This window comes from Pseudonaja textilis, chromosome 6 (genome assembly GCF_049901715.1).
Source record: "Pseudonaja textilis isolate UNSWEBS1 chromosome 6, rPseTex1.2, whole genome shotgun sequence".
Lineage (NCBI taxonomy): Eukaryota > Metazoa > Chordata > Lepidosauria > Squamata > Elapidae > Pseudonaja > Pseudonaja textilis.
In genome coordinates, this window is record NC_141995.1 from 42098916 (window position 1) to 42124361 (window position 25446).

At 37.7% G+C, this 25446-nt stretch overlaps 1 protein-coding gene across 3 annotated transcripts in view; it reads left to right on the forward strand.

Moving 5' to 3' along the window:
- The window catches only part of GPM6A (glycoprotein M6A), a 153676-nt gene that overhangs the window by 32392 nt on the left and 95838 nt on the right, over positions 1 to 25446 (forward strand). Inside the window, exon 1 of one of the 3 annotated variants that reach the window (XM_087936404.1) lies at positions 23280 to 23724. The exons of 1 other annotated variant lie outside the window; for it this stretch is intronic. In XM_087936404.1, coding sequence (XP_087792530.1) covers positions 23688 to 23724 — 37 coding nt within the window. In that variant the 5' untranslated portion in view covers positions 23280 to 23687. Of the gene's footprint in view, positions 1 to 23279; positions 23725 to 25446 lie in introns of those variants that run through there. One more of the 3 variants, XM_026699681.2, reaches the window with a different exon arrangement.

The window sequence follows — 25446 nt, forward strand, 5'->3', positions numbered from 1 at the left end:
GCCATGAAACAATAAACAATAATTCAAATTAAGGAGCCATCAAGTCAAACAAGGTACTAATAAACAATAACGTAATCAAGGCTTCCCCCACCAACATTGACAGGGCAATCCACTAACATGTAAAATGTTAGCAAATGTTAAATGTTAAAATGTTAGCAAAAACTATGCCACCTTCGGTCCAATCTAAGTATAGTATATAAAATCATACATTGCAATGTCCTACCTGTCAATGAATACTTTAGCTTCAACCATAACAGCACTAGAGCAAAAAATAGATACAAACTCAAATCGCACCAAACTTGATTGCAGGAAATACGACTTCAGCAACAGAGTGGTCAATGTCTGGAATACTCTACCTGACTCTGTGGTTTTTTCCCCAAACCCCAAAAACTTTAACCTTAGACTGTTTACTATTGACCTCACCCCTTTCCTAAGAGGTCTGTAGGGGGTGCACCAACGTGCCTACCATCCCAGTCCTATTGTTTCTTTTTATTTTTCTTATATGTATCCATGTATTCATAACTATGTTTTTACTTATACCTATTATCTTGTAAGCAATTGACAAATAAATATAAATAAAATAACAAATCACACTCTGTTTCGGAGCTGATGATGTTACCTTGTTTGATGGCAAAACTTCTGCAAGAAAACAAGCAAGATCATAAAGTACCAAGGATCCCACAATGTAAACAAGCAAACCAGAAAGCAAGTTATATCATATCACATAGCATTATATCATTCACTTGGGCTGTTTGGGAGCTGGAGATAAAACCCTTCAATTTCAATTGACTAGAAATACAATAAATCAATGCAGCAGTTGATTTGTAGCCTGCAGTATGCTGAATCTTTGCAGCTTATTTCCAAATTGTTTCAGTCTGGACAAATTATTCTTGGTCAATATAAACACAGGTCAGGAGAAGCTTAAAGATACAGCCTGGAGTTAATCTGTCTCTAGGCAATCCATTAATTAATTAAATGAACACTTTACATTAAATTTAGTGAGCACCAAATCATAGCAGTCAAAAATTAAATTAGAAATGTGTAAGATTTTTTTCTGTAATTGACAAAGTCACTTCATAGTTGATCAGTATACTTGTAAGGATTGCTTGCTGGCTTAGTTGTATTAAATACACTATTTACTCTCAGGGTTAAATAATCTACAAGGGATTCAAAAACTAACATTAGACCTTCTGAACTCTCCAGGTTGCACCACTGAATTTCATGATAATTCTGCAATTTGATTTTTGGTATTTCATAAAAAATAATCTAAGAATCAAAATTGGAAAAACAGTTAAGCCTACAATGGGTAATTTTGATTGTCTCAGGTTTTTACTAATGTGGAGCCAGAGATATACTTTATAATGTAAGCATTGGTCCCCTTTTCCATGATTTTTAAGTTATGCATTGGAAAAGGAGAAAAAGTTTTGCCAAGTGAAAAATTGGATAATTGGTTATCCTGTCTTTATCAATAGTTATCTCAATATTAAAACATATGAAAATTCTTGAATATGGCCTTCACTTTCAATTGTTTATACTGTCGGAGGTCATAAACTAAAGCAAAAATATTGGAAAAACCAGTGAAACCACATCAGATTAAGACAGTAAATACTCTTAAAGACATAGTATTTTGGAAATGGGCATATTTGACATTTCTTGTCAGTTTGGCAGATTTCTGTTTATAGCATGATGACAATAGTCACGATACATTCAGAGCATACTGTAATTCAGATACCCGATACTTAAAACAGGTTGCTCTTAACATCTAAAAAAGAAAAGTAAACTGCTCCTATTTTAATCACCCAGTTTATCATCAGTGCTGAAGTTTGAGGACTTCAACACTTGCATTGTAATTAATTATAATCGTGTAATTGATGAAAAAATGGGCATGAGTCTCACATTGATTTTTTTTTAAAAAACAGAACTTGGAAAAGCAATTCTCACTTGACAATAGCAGTTCATATTGTGCAAAGAAGAGTGTTGAAAATGGGAAGGGAAGTCGTTTGGCATCCATTAGTATCTACCCTCTGTCCAGTTAGGCTTAATAGCTGGTGTTTTTGCAGTTGGAATATGTGTTCCTTATGTCTTACTATGACAGCCTTCTTTTCCCTTTTTTGTATATCATTATTATTAAAACTTTTAAACAAGATAAACACTAACACATAGTAATATAAAGTAATTAAGGAAAAAAGAAATAAACAACCAAAAAGCAAAAAGGGCAAGAAAAGAAAACAGGTGAAGGAAAATAGACTTTTGTATTTTCTATTTTTCTTCAACTTTTTTTCTTTTCTTGGAAGTTTTTGCTTACAAAGATAAAGATATAAAGTAGTGGCTTCCAATAGTCTTCACAAAAGTTATAACTACAAATATATTTTAATCTCTGTCTCTAAAGTTACATTGTATTGCTTTTTTAATAGATCACAAAATCATTTTTTTATGCAAAAAGTCCATAAGAGGTTTACAGTTACCAATAATTATAGATAAAGTCTTGTCTCTAATCAAAGGAGCCAATTTATACATAGCAAAATTATAAACTTCACCAACCGTGGATACTAGTAACATAGTTGTTAAGTGAATCTGGCTTCCCCATTGAATTCGTTTGTCAAAAGCTCGCAAAAGTTGATCACATGACTCCAGAACGCTGCAATCATCATAAATATGAACAAGTTGCAAGTATCTGGATTTTGATCACGTGACCAGGGGGATGCTGGATGGTTGTAAGTGTGAAAAATGGTCAGAAGTTACTTTTTTCAGGTTTGTTGTAACTTTGAATGGTTACTAAATAGAGACTACTTGCATTTAAAAATTTTTTTTGTAATTTGTTTATTAAAACTATGCCCTGCTGATCTTGCTAGTTTTAAGTGAGTATGGTAGAAGCCAAGTATCTTGATCTTAGTAAATATGCAAAATAAAAAGCATTGTGACAGTATTCAGATGATCAACTATTTAGCAGATCTTCCTTGCAATATTTCAGAGTTGGCCCACGTCTGTGGTGTAATTGATATAAAGTCACTTTTTTCAGTGATGATGTAACTTTGAATGGTCACTAAAGGGACTGTGGTAAGTCCAGAACTACTTGTACCAGATTTATGCTGTTTTCTTTTTTCATTCTTTTTCCTCTGAGCTTATGTTCTTTACACCGTAAAGCTGATAAAACCTATTCCTTGACCATCTCCAATGAAGAAATAATCCTCTGACACATTTTTTGATAATTTCTCCTACTTTTAGAAAGATAATCTTGCGGTATATGTGTCAATCTAACAGAAGTCAAGCGCCAACGATGTATAATCTTCCAGTGCAGTTCTTACATTGAAGCTGAAGTGAATACAGTTGGTTTCCATAATTTCGACCAATTGTTTTCCATATGGGATTACAGGATCAATATCCCAAGTTTCCTTTGAATTACCTCAACCTAAAATAAGAATAATATAGTCAGTATAAGTTCTTTTTTTCTGCAGCTCAATGCAGTATTCTTATCTGATCTTCAATTTGTAGTTGAACCTGTTTCCCACAGTTCCAAGTATAAGTCATGATTGCTTTCTTCATAGCAATAACACTAGCACTTAGACTTACATACTGCTTCATAGTGCTCTATAGCACTCCCTAAGTGGTTTATAGAGTGAACATATTGTCCCCAACAATCTGGGTTCTCATTTTACTGACTGCAGAAGGATGGAAGTCTTGAGTCAACCTCAATCAGGATCGAACTCCTGGCAGTGAGCAGTGAGTTACCTGCAATACTGCATTCTAACCACCGTGCCACCATGGCTCATACCCTATTAGAGAGTTTGGCCAACAATGTATGCATGTCAGTCAAAGTAGAAACACCCTTGTGGCATAAAAATAATTTAAGTTGTTGAAAAGAATCCCAATTTGTATTAAATATAATTCTGCATAAGTTGTGGTCAGTAGTTTGATTTTTTTTCTCCACTTCAATATAGCTACACAGATACCTTGGAAAAATATTCTCTCACCTCCTCCAGTTCATGTGATTTTCTCATAATTTTATCTTTTACATTTGGATTTAGAAATCTAATCAAAATGTGTCCAGGCTTCTGCATGTTCCTAGGAGGGCATGTTCAGTATCTTTGCATTAAGTCAAATCAATGCTCCGTTAATTTTAGAAATGAGGTAAGTAGTCAAATTCTGTGCTCCAGTTTTCTCTGACATTCCTTTGATCCCTAACTTATTTCTCCAGCTTTGATCCTGTAAATCTGCCAACTCAACCTTTATTTCAGAAATATTCTTTTGAGGCTTGTCTATTGCTTAGATATTTGTAGACATATCATAAGCTTTGCTAGCTATATCTGCTGTTTCTTATAGCATTTTCTTAAGTTTATTGATTTTCTCAAACATACTTGGCAAAACTCCTACAGCATTCTGTCTTCATTTGTTTTTAAGTTGTATTAATTGTCCAATTACCTTTATATCAGATGTCTATCTGTGTCTGTGTACAGTGCTTTCTTCTATTGTCTCTTCTTCATTAGAGGGAAAAGGTACATGCCAAATAAATTTCAATCCATTTCCCTTTTTGTAGTTTCCTTCCTTAACGTCCTGCTTAATGTTATTTCAATATTTGGTAATATAGTTAGTAAGGTAAACTGGATATATTAGATATATACTTAGCAGAGAGCACACTATCCTCTGCCTCTGTCTCTCTATGGCTAGCCTGATCTTCTATTATTACATAATAATATATACATTGCTGAAGATCACCAATTGAGGTGCAGATAGTCAGAAATAAAGCAGGATGAAAGATCTCCATCCTTCCCTGAATTTACACTCTGGAACATACACGTACACAAAGATTTTGACTGGCAAATCATCTTCGTGTTTATGGCTTATGTTAAAGTCTAATCTAACCGGGGTGTCTAAGACACTTCTGAAAAGCAGGGAGTTCTTGAAAGCCAAGAATTACTGCCAAGACGTGGTGTAAAAATGGATATTGTATCCAGCAGTCAACTTTAAATTTCAAAACAGTCCATAATTCAAGCACAGTTTATTCAGTTTAGGAATATTTTTGCCAGTATTCCATAAACATGACCAGAGTGAAGCTTTTACTTAAGAATGTTCAAGCATTTCTATATAAACTGGATTTTTAATCGAGAGACTAGCTTGTAATTATTTGTTTGGTCCCATCAACTGGGAAGTACCTGCAGTGAATTGATGAGCTCAGGTTAGAGTGTTTTGACCTAGGATATTAAGAAACAAAATATTAAGAAAGGGATTGTCATTGTTCTGTTTTCCTCAAAAATATTTAGCATATAGAACTATTTAAAACATTTCCCGTGTTTTTCCCGTAAGAGTTTAAAGCAGCTTAACGGCACATAAAATCAGAGTTGAATGGGATATTTAGGCCATTAAGTCTGAGCTCCTGCTTAGTGCAGTTATCAATTGGAAACATCCCTAAAAGCTGGCAATCTAGCATCTGCTTTAACATATCCGGTGAACAGCACCTCATTATATCATTGAGTCAGTTAATTCCACTATCACAATGATTTTGCCATTAGTACTTTTCCCCTTAAATGTCAGTTGGAATCTGTCTTCCTTAACCTATTAGTTAAATCTTGCCATGCATTCTTCCATGAGAGAAAAATTGCAAAAGACATAATAAAAAGCTATAACCATAGACCCATAAAATATTATAATATATCGCCTATACCAGTGGTGGGATTCAAAATGTTTTACTACTGGTTCTGTGGGCATGGCTTGCTTGGTGGGTGTGGCTTGGTCGTCATGCGACTGGGCATGCTTGTCCATGTGACTGCGTGGGCGTGGCTTAGTGGCCATGTGACTGGGTGGACATAGCAACTCAATGTCACTCATGTCAAGGGGTCCCTCGCCTGGCCCCTCCCCTCCCAGCCATTCCTTGTCACACCCAGCCTCAATGTATCTATCTATAGATCTGTAAAAATGTTGTTCATCTTTTTTTGACTTTATTATGTATGTACTATACATGTACTTTCATGGACCACTGAAAGGAGGAAATGGCTCACATGCTTTGCCCAAGAGTGCGATAGGCAACAGGCTTTTAACGGGCTGTCAGAAAGAGGGGAGCGGGCAATGTATTTTCTAAAGCACCAGAAGGCAAACCAGAAGTAATAGATGGAAACTGAACAGAGAGAAGCAACCTAAAACTAAGGAGAAACTTCCTGACAGTGAGAACAATTAACCAGTGGAACTGCCTGTCTCCAGAAGTTCTGGGTGCTCAATCACTGGAAGTTTTTAAGAAAAGACTGGACAGCCATTTCTCTGAAATGATATAGGGTTCCACCCAAGGTCCCCTCTAAGTGTTATTCTCTTTTTCTGACACCTTTCCCAGGACCTCTACACAGAATTTGCCGTCCGCCTGAGCAGGGGGTTGGACTAGAAGACCTCCAAAGTCCCTTTCAACTCTGTTAAGCACACATGTATTTATGCTCTGGACTGTAGATAGTGAATGCATGTAAACCCTGAAAAACATGTGGTAGCCCTGGGCAAAATAAAGGCAATAAAATCACTCTAGGTATAGGGACAGTGTAAAATATTAACACATGATAAATAACGGAACAATTAAAAATAATAGCACAGAGTTTTTTTTTTCTCTCTCTCACCCTTTTTATTTCTTCCTTTCTCTCTCTCTCTCTTTGTCTCTTTCTGTCTTTCTTTCCCTTCCTCTTTCTTTCGTTATTTCTCTCTCTATCTCAAACACATACATACCACACATACTCTCTCTCTCCCTTCCTATTTCTTTTTCTTTCTTTCTCTCCCTCCCTCCCTCCCTCCCTCTCTCTCTCTCTCTCTCTCTCTCTCTCTCTCTCTCTTTCTTTCTTTCTTTCTTTCTTTCTTTCTTTCTTTCTTTCTTCTCCCTCTCTCCCTCCCTCTCTCTCTCACACACACGCAAGCGACACCCCCTGGCTTTTGCATGGCCAACCACACAAAATGGCGCAAACTCACCACAAAGCAACCCACACAATAGGTGCAATTCCCAGTCCTTCCCCTCCCCGCAGCCAAGTCTCCAGAATCCCCCATGCTGGCAAGATCATCTCCCCTTGTGGGACAGGAATGTATCTCCCTGCTAGGCCCCTCAGAGCTTAGGATGTGGCTCCCTTCCTCCTCACCACGCACCGGCTCTTTTACCTGCTGATCTTCTGAGCAAAAGGAAAAGCGTTCCCTCAAAATCTCATGCCTGCAGCCATTACTGGGTTTGGAAAGCCTGGGGTGGAGGAGCGGTCCTTCTTAACAAGCTCCAAACTGTTGCTGCCACTGCTGCAAGCTACAAATCCAGACTTGGAGCAGTTTTGGAGCTTAACTGACTGCTCCTCCACCCCAATCATGCATTTTCAAGTGGCTCCTTTAAACTAATCCAAAGGCTGGATTACTCGTGGGTGCGGGAAGTACCAACTTCCCCCGACCCCCTCTGTCAGCCTGCACTCCCTCTCATTCCAGGCACTTTAACTCACAAGTGGCTGCTTAAAAACACACGGCTGGGTGGAGGAGTAGTCCTCCTTTACACTGCTCCAAGCCTCAGTTCCTCATGGGCGCTGGCTAGTTGCCTTCTCCTCTGCTACCAGCCACGGGAGGATGCACGGGAGGATGCAGTTAAGGATGCAGGGACGGTGGGGGGCCCACAGCAAGCTAGGCTGCAAGCAGAGTGACCTGGAATGGAGCCAGGCGGGCCGTGGCAGCTTAGCCAGCTACGTGAGCATGGTGGGGACAGTGGAGCGGGGACAGCAAGCTACAGGAACAATGGTGGCATCCCAGCAAGTGGTGGCGACCAGGCAACCGGGTTGCGGGTGTGGCCAGCCAGCAGTCACTACCAGTTCAATGACCCACACATAATTTCTGCTACCGGTGCAGCTGAACCTGTTGAATACCACCACTGGCATATACCCTACTAATTAAACTGGAAAGCAAGGATCATCAAACTGTAAAGGCAAGTTGACAATCTCTTTCTAAATAGAAAATGTTAAACCATATAGAAGTGCAATAAGTAGGTAGAATAATGGTTCTTTTTCCAAAGGAATTTCCAAAATAGCATGGAAAGAGAAATATTTTCCCTATCGAGCATTATTTTGAAACATTTTTCTGGATGATCTAATGTGCATTCATATTAGTTTGGTCCTGTGCTCTACTTTTAAAAAGACAGTCTTTGACATAAAATGCTGTTAGGAGACATTTCCACCTGCTGTCTACAGTCTCCTAATCCTAGTTAGTAAGTGAAGTAAAGTGAAGTAAGTGAAGTAAGTTAGTAAGTGAAGTAAGTTAGTAAGTAAGTAAACTTAGTAATAAAACACCTCTATTGGAAATCATTTGGCTAGATGATCCAGTTAAAGATTTTAATTTTCTATGCTGGCTGTCTGGCTACTAGAATATTAATTAGGAGGCTGTAATGTCAGGCTATTTCATAGGTTTTGAAACAATAGTTTTTCAGGGCTGTTGAAGACTAACTCTGCTCATGGTCAAATGGGTCAGGTATGAATTGAGACAAGTAAACAATCAGGCAACAAATCCGGAAGACAAGCAAGAGACAAAATAAGGCAAACTCCAGTGTGTAAGATGTGGGTGAAGCAACATATAAGCAGGTGGGAACTGATTTTTGAAGAGCATTTTTTCAGCTCTTTGCTGAGAAAAGGGAGGATAAGCCACACTGAGCCTTCACCCAGCACACAACTGAGGCACATCACACAGGACCTGCAGTGTTTGCTCTCCTGTTAGCACTTCCATGCTTTTAGGCTAGCCATTTAGTTCCTCTTCCAATTTTTCATTAAATTCTGTGTGTAGGACTGAACAACTAAGAAACGGTCAGTGGGTGTGGGTCCTGGGAAATTGCTGGTTTTGTAAAAGCCATAATGGATCAATTAGTATTGGTCTTGATCTTAGACAGTCTGGCTTTCAATAATCATGTGATCTCTCTAGTGATATGGGGGGAGTGTTAACACAGAAGGGAACAGCGATTCCAATTTTAAGAACTGAAGTAATTTCTACGCTTATTTAGGAGGAGATTCCTTCCACATATATTAGTGTGCCTTTATATATGTGTATGAATGAATGTGATGGCACATAAAATAGAGGCCACATACGTTTGTCCTGATGTTTGATGTATGTATTCAAAGCAGTTTCATGATGATGTCATCATCCCCTTTCTTGCCCTTTCTGATGACACCCATCATAGAAGGCCAGTAGATTACTCATCTGTAGTCATCTTACCTGTAACAATCAACTCTACTTCATTCCAGAATGGGGATCAAACCTCCTTAGGAATACCTTTCCTTTGTACCCAAAAAATTGGCACAGATTTTCTGACAGAAGGGACTACTGTCACTGCAGATTTTATTTCATTACATTTTGTCTGAAAACAAGTTACAAACATTAAAACCTGTTTTAAAATGCTGCTTTTAATTTCTTTATTGGTAATCTTTCAAGCTTTATGTGTTTTATTATACTTCATCTTCAATTTTTATCTGATTCTGCTAATAATAATAATAGTAAAATGAATTATGCTTTTCTCATATTACATTATATAATATGATAGAAAAAATAATTATTTTCTTTCTCTTTCTCACTTTTTGAAACTCACACTAGAGCTGGGCATTTTTGATGTAGGCTATAAAATATATGCTATTTTCTTGTGTTAAAGCAAGCTTTCCATCCATCATTCTTTTGTGCAACATGCTACAGAGAGAAATAAGCTTTGCTTTTTCAAAAAATAATATTTGACAACAATATTGTTACGTTTTGGCAATCGGGTTCTCTAAAAATGCTCTAGCCCTTTAATGCTATGTCTCTGTTGTCATGGCAATGGAGATTTTCATGTAGGTTGATCTGCTTTGGTTTGCTTTTTATATAAGATTTTATAGGTTCTTGGAGTAAATTCACTTTAGGAGGATCCCTGCATTCAAGGAGACAAGAAATCTCTTCTGTTATATTCCTTTGTTTTTGTTTGATGCCCATAAACATCAGATAATAACCTCATAAACACCAAGGAATGAGGACTGATGTAAGATCTTAATATGCCAAGTTCCAATTAATTATATGATAGAGATTATCCTCGAGGTATAGAAGATGGCACAGTTTATTGTCATATCCTTATATTAATTTTTTCATGGAGCAGTTTATTTCACAAAAAATTAAATATGTGTATACAAACCCCCCAAATCAGTTCTGTACAATGCTTACTTTTCTATTCATTATAATGCTGTACATATTTTCAGATAAATGTTCATGGCTATATCTCAGTTATAGGTTCAAAATATACAAATCAATCAATACTTTGGATTTAAAGCATTTGATTGGGAAAACCAATTCTATGAAACCAATTCTATTAGGTTGTTGTTGTTTAAATTGTTGATTTGTCATTGTTGATATATTGTTTTGAATACTCCTAGCTCGGGTATAATGCTAATGAACAGTTTTCTTAGTTCCTATAGCTACTCTTCTGATGATGGAATGAAACACAAACAAATGGATAGCCTAATTACCAATATTGAAAGAATTTGGGTTTATTAGGACACTTAAAGTGGCATGTCAATAATCAGCACATGGTGTTAGAGAGTGATAACTGTCACAGGTATCACAAGTGCTTTAGCTGAGCATAATTAAGACCTTGGCTTTCATTTGCTTATGTTGCAGTATACTGTTGCAGATTAAAGGAATAAATAGCTCAGAGGCAAAAACACTTAGCTGTTGTTTAGATTATTTCTGATTTCCATGTTATTTCCCTTTTATTTCTTTGCCTTTTAATAATAGTATTTGTAGCCTATTCCAGCCTGGAGACTAAGTGATATCTTATCTAGCTCATAATGTACTCATTTCTAGTATAGTAGCAACATATTTGTATTATCACACTTAACTTTCATTTTAGCTAAGATTATAATAATCATGCATACTTTATAATAAAGGACAGTCCTTCTGTCTTTTAGATGTATTTATTTTTCAAAAACTCACTTGTGTCCTTTATTTGAGTCATTTAACTGTTACTATACAAATAGTTCCACTTAATGCACTATCATTCACATTCATGTGAAAAGTAATGGAACTGATTTTTGGTCACTGTAGTTATAATTGTTCTTCCTTGGTGCTCCTCCACTAACTGAATGCTGTTCTTTTGAATGATCTCTCTCACCTTGTAAAGAAATGGAGAGTTGGCCATAGGGAAAGAATTGCCAAGCCATTGTTGGGGGGGATAGATAGTACTTGAGGATAAAATTATGTATAGTAGTCCTGGGAAAGAGACAAGTGTGATTAAGATACTAAATTAACCTCAACTTGATTTTGTTTAGTGTAAGATGAGACAGAGAAAAATCTGGAGGTGATTTTGAAAGCTGGTTAGTCTACCTTACAAGAATATCTGCCATATTTGTCTCTTGGCCTGACACACCTTAAAGGGCTGGCAATCCCATTCTTTCTCCTGCTATTCCAGGTCACATTCCTTGTTAATTCCAATTATCTGAAGATATAAGAAGACAGTAAGAAACTGCAGGGCAAAATGGAAGCAGTGGATACAAGAATTGTTTCTTTCTTCCTTCCCACGGGGAAACAATTTCCCTACAAGGAATATATATTTTCAATCACAAGAACTTATACACCACCATATCTTAAGACTGCATTGGTCTTAACAACTACAATGAATATTCAATGAAACAATGACTAACTAGTTGAATAAATACTTTAAAAAGCCAGACAGTAAATATAAATGTCTATTCAGAATATGAACCACCTTAAACAGTACTTTTTATCTCCTAACTTCTCAGGCTATCCAAGAGAAGACAGTGGTTGATAATACTGAATGCCAATGCAAGCAGAGTGGCATTCATTTAATCAAGATCCTCACAAAAGATCTCCAGAAAGATCAGAGAGCATTGAACATTGTTGAAAGTTATCTGCATCAGTTAGGATTTTTGGCAACTGCTTCTCTACCATCTTCTCCAGAATCTCCCCCCCCCCCCCCAAAGTGGTGTTTAAAAGAAGTTATATAGTAGGATCAAGCAATCCTACTATGTGGTTCTTCAGGAATGGATGCATCACCACTTACTTAAGGCCACTGGTACCATATCCTCTCCATGACAGACATTAATTGCCTCTGAAAACCAAATATACTCCTTGGCTGCCCAAAGTCTGCAATTGTCTTAAGTTCGTACTATGAACTAAAGACTATTCATGTCTTTGGCTTTCACAGGATGAAATGAATCACAGCTGTCCACAAGTTATTACTTAGTGTTGCACTTGGCTTGAGCCACACTTAACACCACCACGGACTTACCAGCTAACAAAGGAATGGACTTGCTGCATCTGTTGCTTTACACCATGGTGTTCTGATCCAAACCTCGCTCTCCAAGATCTCAGCTGTCCACACCTGCTGCCGGCGAACCACAACACATGGAGGCATCAGCCGCAGCAGCAGCAGGCGCAACAGCAGCAGGAGCAGTGGCAGCAGGTGCAGCAGCAGCAGGCGCGGCTAGTACACATCAGCGGGCCTTGGCTAGCCACAATGTGACATGGTTAGCTTGGAAAGGGAACAAAATGTACGTACCCATAATAGTCTGAGACTCTGTATTGTACAAATGCCATGATGTAAAACAAGACGGACACTTTGGATTTTTGAAAATGTTGCACCTAGTTAGGAGACAATTCTGGTGGCCTAAAATGCGTTCTGACATTGAACAGTACATAAAAGAAATGTCATACCTGTGCTACATCGAAGCCACATACTGGAAAGCCATTAGGATTGCTACAAACAGTATCAGAGCCCTGTTGCCCATGGCAGGATATCACAATGGATTTTATTGTTGAATTGCCCAGTAGTAAGGGGTATACAGTTATCTAGACAATCATTGATTTATTCTCTAAATAGGCTCACTTTGTGCCATGTGTGGGATTGCTGTCAGCCCAGAAATTGGCGGGTCTATTCCTTAAGTATATATATAGAATCCATGGAGTGCCACGACGAATAATATCAGATTATGTAATCCAATTCACCGCCAGATTCTGGCGTGCGTTTATTCACTTACTAGGGTCATCCAAAGGTCTCAGTTCTGCGTACCATCTTAGCATGAATGGGACCTCTGAAAGAACAAATGCAATGATAGAACACTACCTGAGATCCTACATTTTGTATTAGCAAAGGGATTGGGCTGATTTGCTCCCGTTTGCGGAAGTAGCATACAGTAATGCTGTGCATGATAGTACTGGCTACAGCCCCTTCCACACAGTAAATGGAATAGAGTTCATCCCTATTCTGGAATTACAATGCGATGTGTGTTAGCCTGCAAACATGGACACGAACAGTTTGGGACTGCTGGGAGAATGTGAAAAAAAGCATTGACTAAAACATCTGAGGCATATAAAATCCAAGCCAATAAGCAACGGGATAGTCACAAACCATTTGTGGTTGGGGATCAAGTGTATCTCTCAACCAAGTCCATAAAAATGAAAGTGGTTAATAAAAAACGGGGGCCGAAGTATATAGGCCCTTTTCCGATAATACGGGTTATTTACCCTGTAACGGTTCAATTGAAGCTACTAGGAATTTTGGGTTGAGTATATCCCATGTTCGATGCAAACTTGATAAAGCCCATTTACCCAGCCCATATACCACCAACAACAATACAGACGGGTCCTGTGAGGGGAGGCCAGTACGAGATTGATAGAATACTTGATTCTCAAATATGGCAGGGATCCTTCCAATATCTGGTGTGATGGAAGGATTACCCGGAAACAGAATCTTCCTGGGTGAAAGACAGTGACATGAATGCAGACAGACTAAAACCCCATTTTCACAGACAATATCCTGATAGGCCTGGGAGGAGCGTGTGAAACTCTGTATGACAGTAACCATATTGTTCCTTACTTTCCAGGCAGATTCCTGGTAGAGGGGGCTGCCTGTCGCGCTCGGCTTGAGCCGTGCTTGACACTACCTCAGACGTACCAGCTAACAAAGGAGTGGACTTGCTGAACCTGTTGCTTTACACATGGCAGCAGCAGGTGCGGCAGCAGCAGGCGTGGCTAATACACATCAGCAGGGCGTTGGCTAGCCACAATGGAACGCTGGGACAGCGGACGCTCAGCACTAATTTTAGTTTAATATGCTCGCTGCTGCTTGATGTTGCTATAGCTGTAAAGGAATAAAACTCTTGCTGGTTTGTTTGGACTTTAGTGTTTATTGCCTCATCCACTGTGCTGACCAGAGAGTGGCTGAGATTCTAGTCAAATGGTATATAATATGAAGAAATATGAATGCTGTTATCTATAAAATTTCTGGCAAACAGGTCACAATGCCCCATAGGAGCGTTATCCTTCCCACTCTTGCTTAGCAGCTCGTGAGCACTCTTGAATATACACTTTTTCTATTAATAGATACATTTTAGGTTCAATTCAGATATTTTAATGCAGACAGAGGGAAAGGAAGGCATTGTGTCTAGCATGGTAGCTAAAAACTATACACAAAAACAACTGCAAGCACATATACACTTTCTGACTAAATGCTTATAAGGCAAGGTTTCTTATCACACATAACATATAGAAGCATATATGTCCATTTAGATATAACTAGAAATGTGTTAATGCATATCTAAATACAACTTCTAGTATTACTTTTAACCTTTGTCCTCTTTTTTTGGTTTCATATAAAAATTGATTGTTTTTGCTTCAATTAACATCTCTTAAACTTTCACTTTTTTCATGTAACTCTGAGATGCTAGAGTACATGGGCTATTTTATTTTATCAGCATGTTTTAATCATGTACTATAATGCCAAGCAGATTATTCAGTGAAATTATTTTGCTGTGATCTTCACACTATGATTATTCAACGAAGGGCATATGATTCCAACTTCAAGAAGAATCACCAATGTACCCACTTTATTTATTTATATATAGAATTTGTGTCTCATTAGTTCCACAAACCACTCACAAATAAAATATCATAAATATCAATTTTGACAACTATACCATATTTCTTTTTTGACCACATACAACCTTGTAAATTTTTAATAGGGAATTTTGAAGCTAAGGTCAATTCTGTTGAACTTCCAAAATCAGTCTCTGTTAGAGACAATAGTTCTAGTTTTTCAATAGCAGTAAATCTTAGAATCGTATAGTGAATATTTTAATAAACGAGTATATCTGTTCCACTATGCTACATAATCAAGACATGGCCTAAAGGTATATATGGCTCAGCTAAGCAGGTTGGAGTCCCTGAATGCAAATGGCCAAGGAATTCCCCATAGGTTACAGAGTTTTGCAAACAGTCTAATACTCATATTTAATCTTCTGGTTAATTGTAATTGAGACACTGGGAATGAAGTAGTGACAAAAAATTATTTGAATACAGAAATACAGATTCTGTGAAGAATATATAAATGCAAACATAGCAATGACCTGTCTTTACACTTTGATGCTATGCTTTAGTTTCATTTTGTCTTTCAATCTCTAGATTATTCTGTATATTATTCTCTATTTTATACAGAATAATCTAGAGATTCTAGATTATAATCCTTTTCACTTATCACATCCTTGAGATAAAGCTGGGGGGAAATATACTTGTAGCTGTTTTTCATAGTTTTCATAGTTTGGCAAGGCCCACATATATCAGTGCATGAATAGGAAAATCCTGTCATAAGGAATTCTAGTTCTATCCTATCACTTTCACTTTTGTTATCTTCATGCCCTTTTCTGTAGTGGTTACATATAAAATGTACCTGGTGTTCCCTTTGATGGGAAGCTATGTGCTCACTTCAGGAAGTCTAAGCCTTTTAATACTTTCCCCCGCTTTGAATGAGCATTATTTCCCCCAACTGTACTCTTCTGAAAATCATCTAGGTTTGACAATTACATCAATCCTTGAATTAATTAATAGAAGATTATATAATCCATGGCCTTTGTGCAGAGGGAATATTCAGTCAGAGTTACTGACAGCTTGGTGTATATAGATGGATAGGATTCTGGGGATAGATTTTAAGAGCTCTGGTCAATATTATATTGATTATGTAGCTTCTTTTGAAATGTGGAAAGGAAATAAAAAGAAAGATAATTCAGCAATAGCTGCTCAGTGAAACCTATCATTTCAGTTTCACTTTTTCCTTCACTTTCTTTCACTTTCCTTCACTTTTTCACAGTTGCTCCAATCATATATTTTGGATAATTATCCAAAGATTTATATACCACGTCATATTTTTACGTTTCTCACTGTATTAAGTATTCCATTGTTTTATATCAGTTGCTATATGATGCAAACCAGATCTTAGTTTTTATTCATATGCTTGTCTTGTATTAGAAAGTTTTGAAAAGCAAAAATAGTTTTCTTACTAAGTGTTAATACCATTTAAGAAGCAATCACACAATTTGATATAGAATGAGAAGCCAGATAGACAAAAAACTTGATGGTCTGATTAATGATTGCATAATTTCTTCATTACCTACTCATCTACTTTTGTGAGTTATGGGCTACACTGTGTTATTAAATGGTATATGAAGAACTTCACAGAGGATAAAAATATCAGTGATTTCATTTATTTGCATTAAATACAGTTAATGAAATAATTACAAACATATTTTATCTATCAGGATATTGTTTAATACAATCACTAATCAGATTTTTTTTAAAAAATGCACCAGAATATGAGTGCAAATACTAAATACTAAAATAATTGGGAAAACTAACAAGCTGAGATGTTAAGATATCCTGCTTATCCCTAGAATATGTTTATCTTTTTCTCCAGATTTCTTTTCTCTTTTTATGCAGTACATTCACCAGTTTATCAAAAAGAATTTTGGCACTTGCTTGTAATATTAGTATCATGCTTCTCAAGTAGATATCTGATAAAAATCATAAATCATAAATGTTTCCAAGAAATTTATAGATGATAGAAGGTTATAAAGTCTCCTATTTCATGATCAGGTATAGATTTGAGAATAAATCCTCCTGTTTCAGTCCAACACTCTAATCACTCCTCCAAGGGTGCTACTCTTCATCTCTAGACCACCTCTTTGGAAATAGCCTTCATTTCCACTCATGTATGGGAGCTTAAGTGTTCAAGACCAAGAGAAATGTATAGGGATAAAATTGCTGCTTCCATGTGGTCCTTTATTATTGGAAAGTTGTTTCTTCTGGCTGAGTCTTGGTGTGATGTCTGACAACCCACCCACCCACCCCCGGAATCAATGATATTTCATAGAAAAATGTTTACTAGAAGATGAGGAGCCATGGGACATTTTTGCAGAAACATTCTGTGCCAGTCTGAAAGCAGCTCTCAACCCTCGATCACCACAGGATGAGAAGTTATTTCTAATGTGCAATATATTTAAAATCATAGCAAAACAAATATTTTATTTTGCCACCCTTTGATAATAGACACTCCATTAGGAGGAACAAGTATTTAATTCTGTCCCCTGACTTTTAAATTTAAGGCAGAAGTGCCTTATTAGAATTTCTCTTTAGGAAACTCCAATCTTCACCAAAACATTTGAGAAGTTTGAGTTTTTTGATGAAAACTCATTAATCTGGAACTAAGGAGGAATTTCTTAACAGTAAGAATTAATTGGTAGAACAGATGGCTTCTTAGAGTTGTGGGTTCTCCATCACTGGAGATTTTTATGAAAACACTGGACAACTATTTGTCTAGGATGGAATAAGGGCTGAGGGTTGAACAAGAAGACCTCCAAGGTCCCTTCTGGACATATGATTCTAAGAAAATATTAGAACTAGTATTCTTAAATACATAGCTATTTTAAAGACATAACTTTAGAAGAAATCTAGTAAAACATGTAATATTATTAAAAAGATAAAGTGGTAGACTACACTACAGAACTTGCATACTTGTGTACTCTACTTTTATAGAGGCAATCCTGCAATTCTAGGCAACTTTCATTGCACAAGCAAACTAAATCAAAGTCAAAGATTAACTATCCTTTAGGCCAGTGTTAAGTGAACCTTTTCGGCACTGGAAACCAGAAGAGCAGCCAGCCAGTCTACCGGTTTCTGACACGTATGTGTGTGTGAAGACCAGCTGGCCAGTGTGCATGCAGGTGCCGGAAACCAGAAGAGTGTCAATGAAGCACCCCACCCAGCCCACCACAGAGAACAAGCCAGCACAGCTCCCCTCCTGCCACATCTGCCAAGGGAGCGTGACTGCTTCCTGGCCAGCGCCAGACGGACATTCCTCCTGTGTGGACGCAGGTTCTGCACAATCCTGCTGCCCCAGAAGAGCAGCAGCAGCGGCAGCCACAGGGCAAGGGGCAGGAGGGACCAGCCTGTCCCTGCAGCCGCTCACCTGCTGTCAAGCTGGGCCCTTGGTGGCGTCTCCATGTGTGAGGAGCTGCGCTCTCCTCAGACCCTACTGGGGCGGCTTGCCTCCACAACAGCAACTCCTCCTCCAGCATCCCTGCCAGAAGCAGCAGCACAAGAACTGCTGCTGCCTCCTCACCCCCAGCAGCGGTAGGAGCAGTGAGAGGGCTTGCCATCTGGGGGCAAGGGGGCAGTGGCGGTTCTCGCACTGCTGCTTCTGGCTGGGATGCTGGAGGAGGAGGAGGAGGAGTTGCTGTTGGGGAGGCAAGCTGCCCTAGTAGGGTCTGAGGAGAGCACAGCTCCTCACACATGGAGATGCCACCAAGGCCCCAGCTTGGCAGTGGGGGACAGTGGGCTGCCATTGGGAAGGCAAGCTGCCTCAGAAGGGTTGGAGGAGAGCTCAGTTCTTCACACATGGAGACACCACTGAGGGCCCAGCTCGCTGGCAGGGGAGTGGCTGCGGGGACCGGCCAGTCACTCCTGCTCCTTGCCCTGCAGCTGCTGCTCTTCTGGGACAGCCAAGATGGCCAGGCACTCTGGACCACAGATGTGCATCGGTGCTGCAGACTGGAGGACTGGGGCCATGCAAGAATCCCGCTTGGGCAGGGAGGGAGGGAGGGAGGGAGGGAAGGAAGCCCCACCCCGCCCCTCCTGGCTGACAGCTCTGCTTCCTTGGAAGCAACCACCAGGATCCCCTTTCCGTGGGCACATGAGCCATTGCCCATTTGCTCTTCCGGGTTCTGGTGCAGGCATGCACACTGGCCAGCTGTTCTTTGCACGCACATGTAAGGATGCTGGAAACAGGAAGATCATCTTTTTGGCATGTACATGCGTATTGGGTGGCTGCTCTTCCGGATTCCAGGTGCTCCCATGCATGGGAAGACCCAGCTGGCTGCCGCGCCAGAACCCGGAAGAGCAACGGGCGACGGCTCTGCATGCCCAAGAGATGGCTCTGCTTGCCACTTCCAGCACACGTGCCATAGGTTCGCCATCACGGCTTTAGGCCATATCAGAATATGTAAAATGGTACAAAGCAAAGCATGATTTTTACAGGGTATTTACAATAAATGAATTGTACGTACTCACAATTCATTAATGCTGACTTTCTAAATAGTTTAGCATGTATGAACTGTGTTAGTTTGCAAATCTTTTTAACCTTCCCAGTTCAGCCAGAAGGCTGTTATAAAGTAATTTTTATTTTCTGCTGCCTTTAGTTCCTCCTTTTGTGTTTCTTTGTCTGTTTGTGAGACTGTTGCCTTGTGATAGGAACTTGGTGGAATGGTTTCAGGATGGCTGTCCAATCCTTTGGAACAGCTTCCCACTGGAAATGAAAGGGATCCCTACTATTTTAGCCTTCTGTACAATTGTGAAGACTTGACTCTTCCCCAAAGCATTGGGCTAGAATGCTGGAGGAGGCAACTGAGGTGTGAGGATGTTTGGTCTGTTGCCAGGGCCAGGGAAGTTACTTTTTTTAACTATGTCTTGTTATGAGTTGTCTAGAGTCATTTTATGATGTAGGCCAGAAAATGATAGTGATCAATAATCAAAAATTATACTTATAAGGTGTAAGGTCTCTGAAACTTTTAAAAGACAAAAAAGTATCTACCATACAATTTACAAAGGAAAGTTTAGTAATATGGATCCATTCTACCTTGGTGGATCTATATTTTGGAACATAAACACTTTCATATTTTATATGTTATTCGCTACTTTCATTTACATTTAAGATGATTCAGGGTTTCTTTTTTAACCAATGCTTTTTTGAAATAAGACTGGAATCTCTTGAGATCATTGTGGTAAAATGCTATTAACATTTCAAGTATTCAGCAATATTCCTAGGAAAGAAACCCTTGGGCTAGCTTTTCTTTTTCAAGTGTACTTTTAAAGTTTGCCTTAATTTTTTTTAATGTGTTCTGAAATTTTTTAATAATTTTCTCTTTGTGTCTGTCTATTTGTCTGTCTTTCAATGTTTGATTTCTTTTTTTATTAGTATTGATTTCAGAATATGTTTTATTATATCACAGACATATGAAAATGCATGAGTAAAAGTAAAGAGAAATGGCTTTGTATGGGAAGTCAATTCCTCCTACAGCTTCCATCATTTTTTTAATAAAAAAGTACCTGTCTTCTTTTCCCCCAAAATTTAGATATTCACTTCATAATTCACCAAAGCTTGCAGGAAACATTTTCTAAATAGGTAAATAGAATTTTGTTCCTGATACTTTGTCTTGAAATTAAAATATTGCAGGAAATTCCTGAGGAAGTAAGAGTTTGGCCTAGTGGTTAAGGCACCAGGCTAGAAACTAGGTGACTGAACTCTATCTGGTTGTAATCTTAGCCTTGAAGGCTGCCTAGGTGACTTGAGCCAATTGTTCTCTCTCTCAACCCATGACACCTTGCTCAGGCAACAAGTTGGTTGATCAATTCCTGTCACAACTAATGGATTAAAACTCAAACAATATTAGGAAGAAATATGAATTTCTAGAGGAAGTAGTACTTATAAACAAGACTCCAGATGTGTAACTTCTTTTAAGATATACTTATAGTTAAGAATTAATATAATGAAACAATCAGAACCCTCTACTTTATTATTAAAAGAATATAGTTTGATTTTGTGATTTAGTCAAAAGTATTGATGGAACTATAATATTTAAACATGCAGTTTAGGTCTATGTATTCTGATTGTAGACCACTGTGTCAGTATGTCAATTCTGTGACATTTTTGCATCAAGACTTCCTAATATGGTTGATTGATTCTGCACAGTATCTGGCTGTTATCAGTACTTGGATGAAGATGAAATGGTTACAGTTCATTTCAGACAAAAATTAGGCTGTACTGGAAAGTTCAATGAACTAAATAATTGCACTGAATAGGCAAGTTTTCAGCATTTCTCTTAATTCCTGTCCTCCATCCTCTGCCCCATTTAAAAGAGAGTTTGTTTAACTGTTGTGGTATAATGCATTTTAATATATTTGAAATAAGATTAAACTTTTTTTTTGCTTTCAGCAACATGGTATCTTTGATTTATAGTTGTGTGTAGCAGCCTTGTACAATATTTCTTCATGTTTTATATCCCCCTGCGCTACATGTTTTCCATATACCAGTTTGCAACTCATTCTCTCCCCAGAATGTCAATATTCTGCACTATTATACTCAAGAAAAACTCTATAGGAAGGAGCCAAAGAGCAGTTGCTACCCTAGTATCTCTCTTGTTTCTTATCCCTAGTTTGCAGATGGGAAAGAAAATCAGTTTCTTTTTTTAGTCATCCCCCTTATGGTGTAGAGAAGCAATAAGAATCTTCACTTCCTACTTCTGTAAGTTGAAACTCTGGTTGCACATATTTTCATCAACCAATACCTGCCAATATGGGATTGCCATTATTTGTACTTGAATTCATAGGTTTGAAATTACATGGAATGGATATTTGTTAGAAGAAAATGTATATTCACTTTGACTGTATTTATCTGAAGTTCCCAGCATTCATATTTCATTTAGTTCAGTGCTACTACATGATTAGTACTTATACAATAGCCACAACAAAGTAGAAAGTAAATTGTGAAATTTTAGATCTTTTTGAGACAAACTATTAGACTGATATTCATATTTCCAAAGGCCTTTAAGATAACTCTCATAATGCTAGAATAGTATTTACTTTCATGGTAAGCAAGCAAGAAAAAAATCCTGTTCCATGCCCAAGTGCTTTATTGTAAGCTACCTTTCTTTTCTGTCAATGCATCACTATGCTCTTATTTGTCTCTCCCTGGTAGCTACCATAGTGCATTGAATGTTGCATAACTAATCACACTTAGTTCCTTTATACCTTAACTGAAGTAATTTGAAGATGTTGTATGTCTAAGACAGGGGTATCAAACTTGTGGCCTATGGACTGGATGCATCACCCACTGGCCACGCCTATCCCCGGTTTAGCAAAGGGGAAAAAAATCAGGACACGTCACATGACGACAACGTGATGTTGCAAGTTTGACACCCCTGGTCTATGAGATGCAGGCTTATAAAGATAAACTCACTATTTCTTTAATACTGAATTTAATTTGGTGTCAATTAATTTGTTAATTTGGTCTCATTATAGAAGTTGTATTCGCAAAAGTATGAGCATTTCTATAGAAAGCTAGTGATATAATCTTCTTTGCTTCCTATAAGAGAAGCTTATAGTGTAAACCACTTTTTAATATATTAAAACAGGTCCTTGCTATATTTTTGAAATGTTTTTCATAAGAAGATGATAATGCACCCCAATAAATAGAAATAGTAGAATAGGAATTGAAATAAATAGTGGGTACCTATCATAGGTTTTCCCTATGATGGAACGTCAGAGTAATTCTGTTACTCAATGACATAAGGTACAGAAATGCAAATTACCTCCAAACTGCAGTATTCCATCAATTTGCATTCAAAATCCAGTTTCAGAGTCTTTCAAAGGAGTGGCTGTCCCCATAAGATACTTAACCTCTGTGTTTCTCCTTTTCTTACAACATATGGAAATAAGTCCTATTTTTGCCAATGAAGTAGCTACCGTTTCAAGGATACCCCATTTATTTGTATCGTCAAAGAATTATAAATTATTTGATAATGGGAAGCATATTTAACTCACAAATTAGATTTTTCACATCTAGACTATGTTTGGAACTCACTTGGGAGTTAATCATTTATTTTAAAACATATTGGTCAAACATTTAACAAATCAAGACTAGAACTGTAGCAAGGGTATATTTGTGAGTGCACATACAAAAATATCTCCAAAATAGTTTGCAGTCTTTTAGAACAGAGCTTTATATTTAAAATTGTTTTTTATTTTATTTTAAATGGGCAATAGAACACTGTTAATGAAAATTAGAAATTGGTATTAATAGTGTGGAAGAAATAAGCATTGCAGTATTGCAGCATCTAAAGCTACAGGCATTTGGGCTTTCCCATTTTGGTAGCAAATAGGGGGAATTATAGGCTCCCAGTTCCTTCATGTTAGGGAGACACCCCTCCATCTGTTCACAGTGCAGACTTGTTTCCAATTTAAAGCACAGATTTCAATGCAAACATCAATTTCTTTCCCTGTTTTATATGCAAAGTGAGCCTTATGAATCACAGCGTTACTGCTACTGGGACCCCAACCAAATTCTCCCCTCCCCAAATTCACTGGCTTTTCATTTGAATACCTGCTTACAGTGGTGTGCAATGGACAGCTTTGAGAAGAAAAATTGATAATCTTCATGGAAGAGTAATTTGAATGAAACTACACTTGACAGCCTGTCTCCAAGCAAGCAAGAGAGAAGCCTTTGCTAAGCTCCAAAGACTTGCCTAAAATCAGTGCACTTGGAGCTTCCCGGGGAAAATAAATTCACAGTTTCCTCAATATAGGAGGGAAGCTCGTGATTCAACCTGTGCTACAGTTTTTAGTGAAGAAAGGTAGCCATGGAAGAAAATATGGAAGAGGGACAGACACAAAAAGGTATTGTGATAGCTGTTTGAGCTCTGTTTTTTAATGAGCCGGTTAATATTTCTGCATTTGTTCTATTGCTGCCTTAATGTGTAAATTGTGCATAGATGATGAGGAAGATGTTTTTTTCTTCCATTTGTGGTTTGTGCAACAAGATAGATGGTTAACGTTTTGCCAGTTTGCTTTCAAAATTTACAGGCTGAAGAAATTTACAACACCATCCTATATATAAAATAATTCATGCGGTGAACATTTTAATCTGTACTGTTTCCCAGACCAGTCTTTGTTAACCTTCATTTATTTCGTGTTTTCACGCTTGTCTAGCTGGGTCAAGGGATCCCAGGGTGAATTAAGAGAGAGCCACTCACACACACATTTGTAGTTAGCTGCATTTGGAATCCAACAAAGTGACCATTATTTACACCTCTGAATGGGTTTCCTTTCCAAGATAAACAAAGAGTCTGCATATATTTGGTAAATTTCTGGTAGAGCTGTCTTAATTTCTTTCCCTCCCTCTCTCCTTTCCTTTCACTGTCTGTTGAGAAGGCTTTGTTATATGGTGAAAAAAATGTTGTAAATGCTGAAAGATTGCAGGTTGACGATTCCCCCCCCCCCCATTGGATTATGCACAATGAATCTTTTTGTTCCTGAATAAAATAGTCTGCTGACTGTATTCCTATATTATTTTGTGTGCAATTTCTCATGAGCATTGTATGTAGCTGAAATGTGCCACCATTTATATGGCATACTATGCTTATTGCTTTGTATATCAAGTGATAATTCTGCATTTTTCTCTGTTTAATTCTCCCTACACCCATCCCCTTCATAATCTTCTGCTATTACATCAGTGCATTTTGTGTTGCCTGGGCATTGTGGGATTCCTTAGATATACTAAAGAACACATTTGGAATATCCAATGCATGAGTAATAAGAACATATTTAAGCCCAATATGATTTGGTTTAGCAGGATAACAGATATTACAACCCATTTCAGAAGATTGCTTTAGGAACTACTTAAAACAGCCCCCTATTTCAGAACCCTGATATAATGGTGGCTTCTATGTTTTGTTTTTTAGGTCCATGTTAGTCTTCTTGCTGCATGTAGATGTCATGATTTTCCTTTATAGTTGACCCACTAAGATGCATTTATTCTTTCAGTGTTTACCTACTCTCTGACCAGTGTATTGCCCCTATATAAAAATCGTCATTTCTTTCAGCATTGTGATTTTTTTGTGCGTTTTTGTGTTTCTAAGTGTCTAATGTTTTTCAAAATCTATTTGTAATTCTAAAGCATAAACATATACAATCATGTTTGTTTTTTTTAATTTTAACATTTAACAGCAACATGTATACATGAAATTTCTTGAAAAACCAGAAACAGAACATAGTGTATGGGTATTTGTGTGGGTAGTAAATGCCATTTTCTGAGATCATTCTGTTAGATTGTAAAATATCACATATATGTTTTTCTGCCCAATATTACAATTACTGATTCTTCATATGAAAGCATATTCGGAACATGTAATATAACAGTAGTATAAATCCCAATTGGGAATATTCTTAGGGGGAGCAGACCCTGAAAATATTTACAATTAGCAAGACATATACCAAGTAATGGCTGCTATAGACAAAGATACGTCCTTATTCAAATGATAGGTAATTGAAATAATCAGTGGTTATTCTGCATGCTGTGATTGATGTTGGGATGCTTCAGTTAAGACTTTTCCCACACAA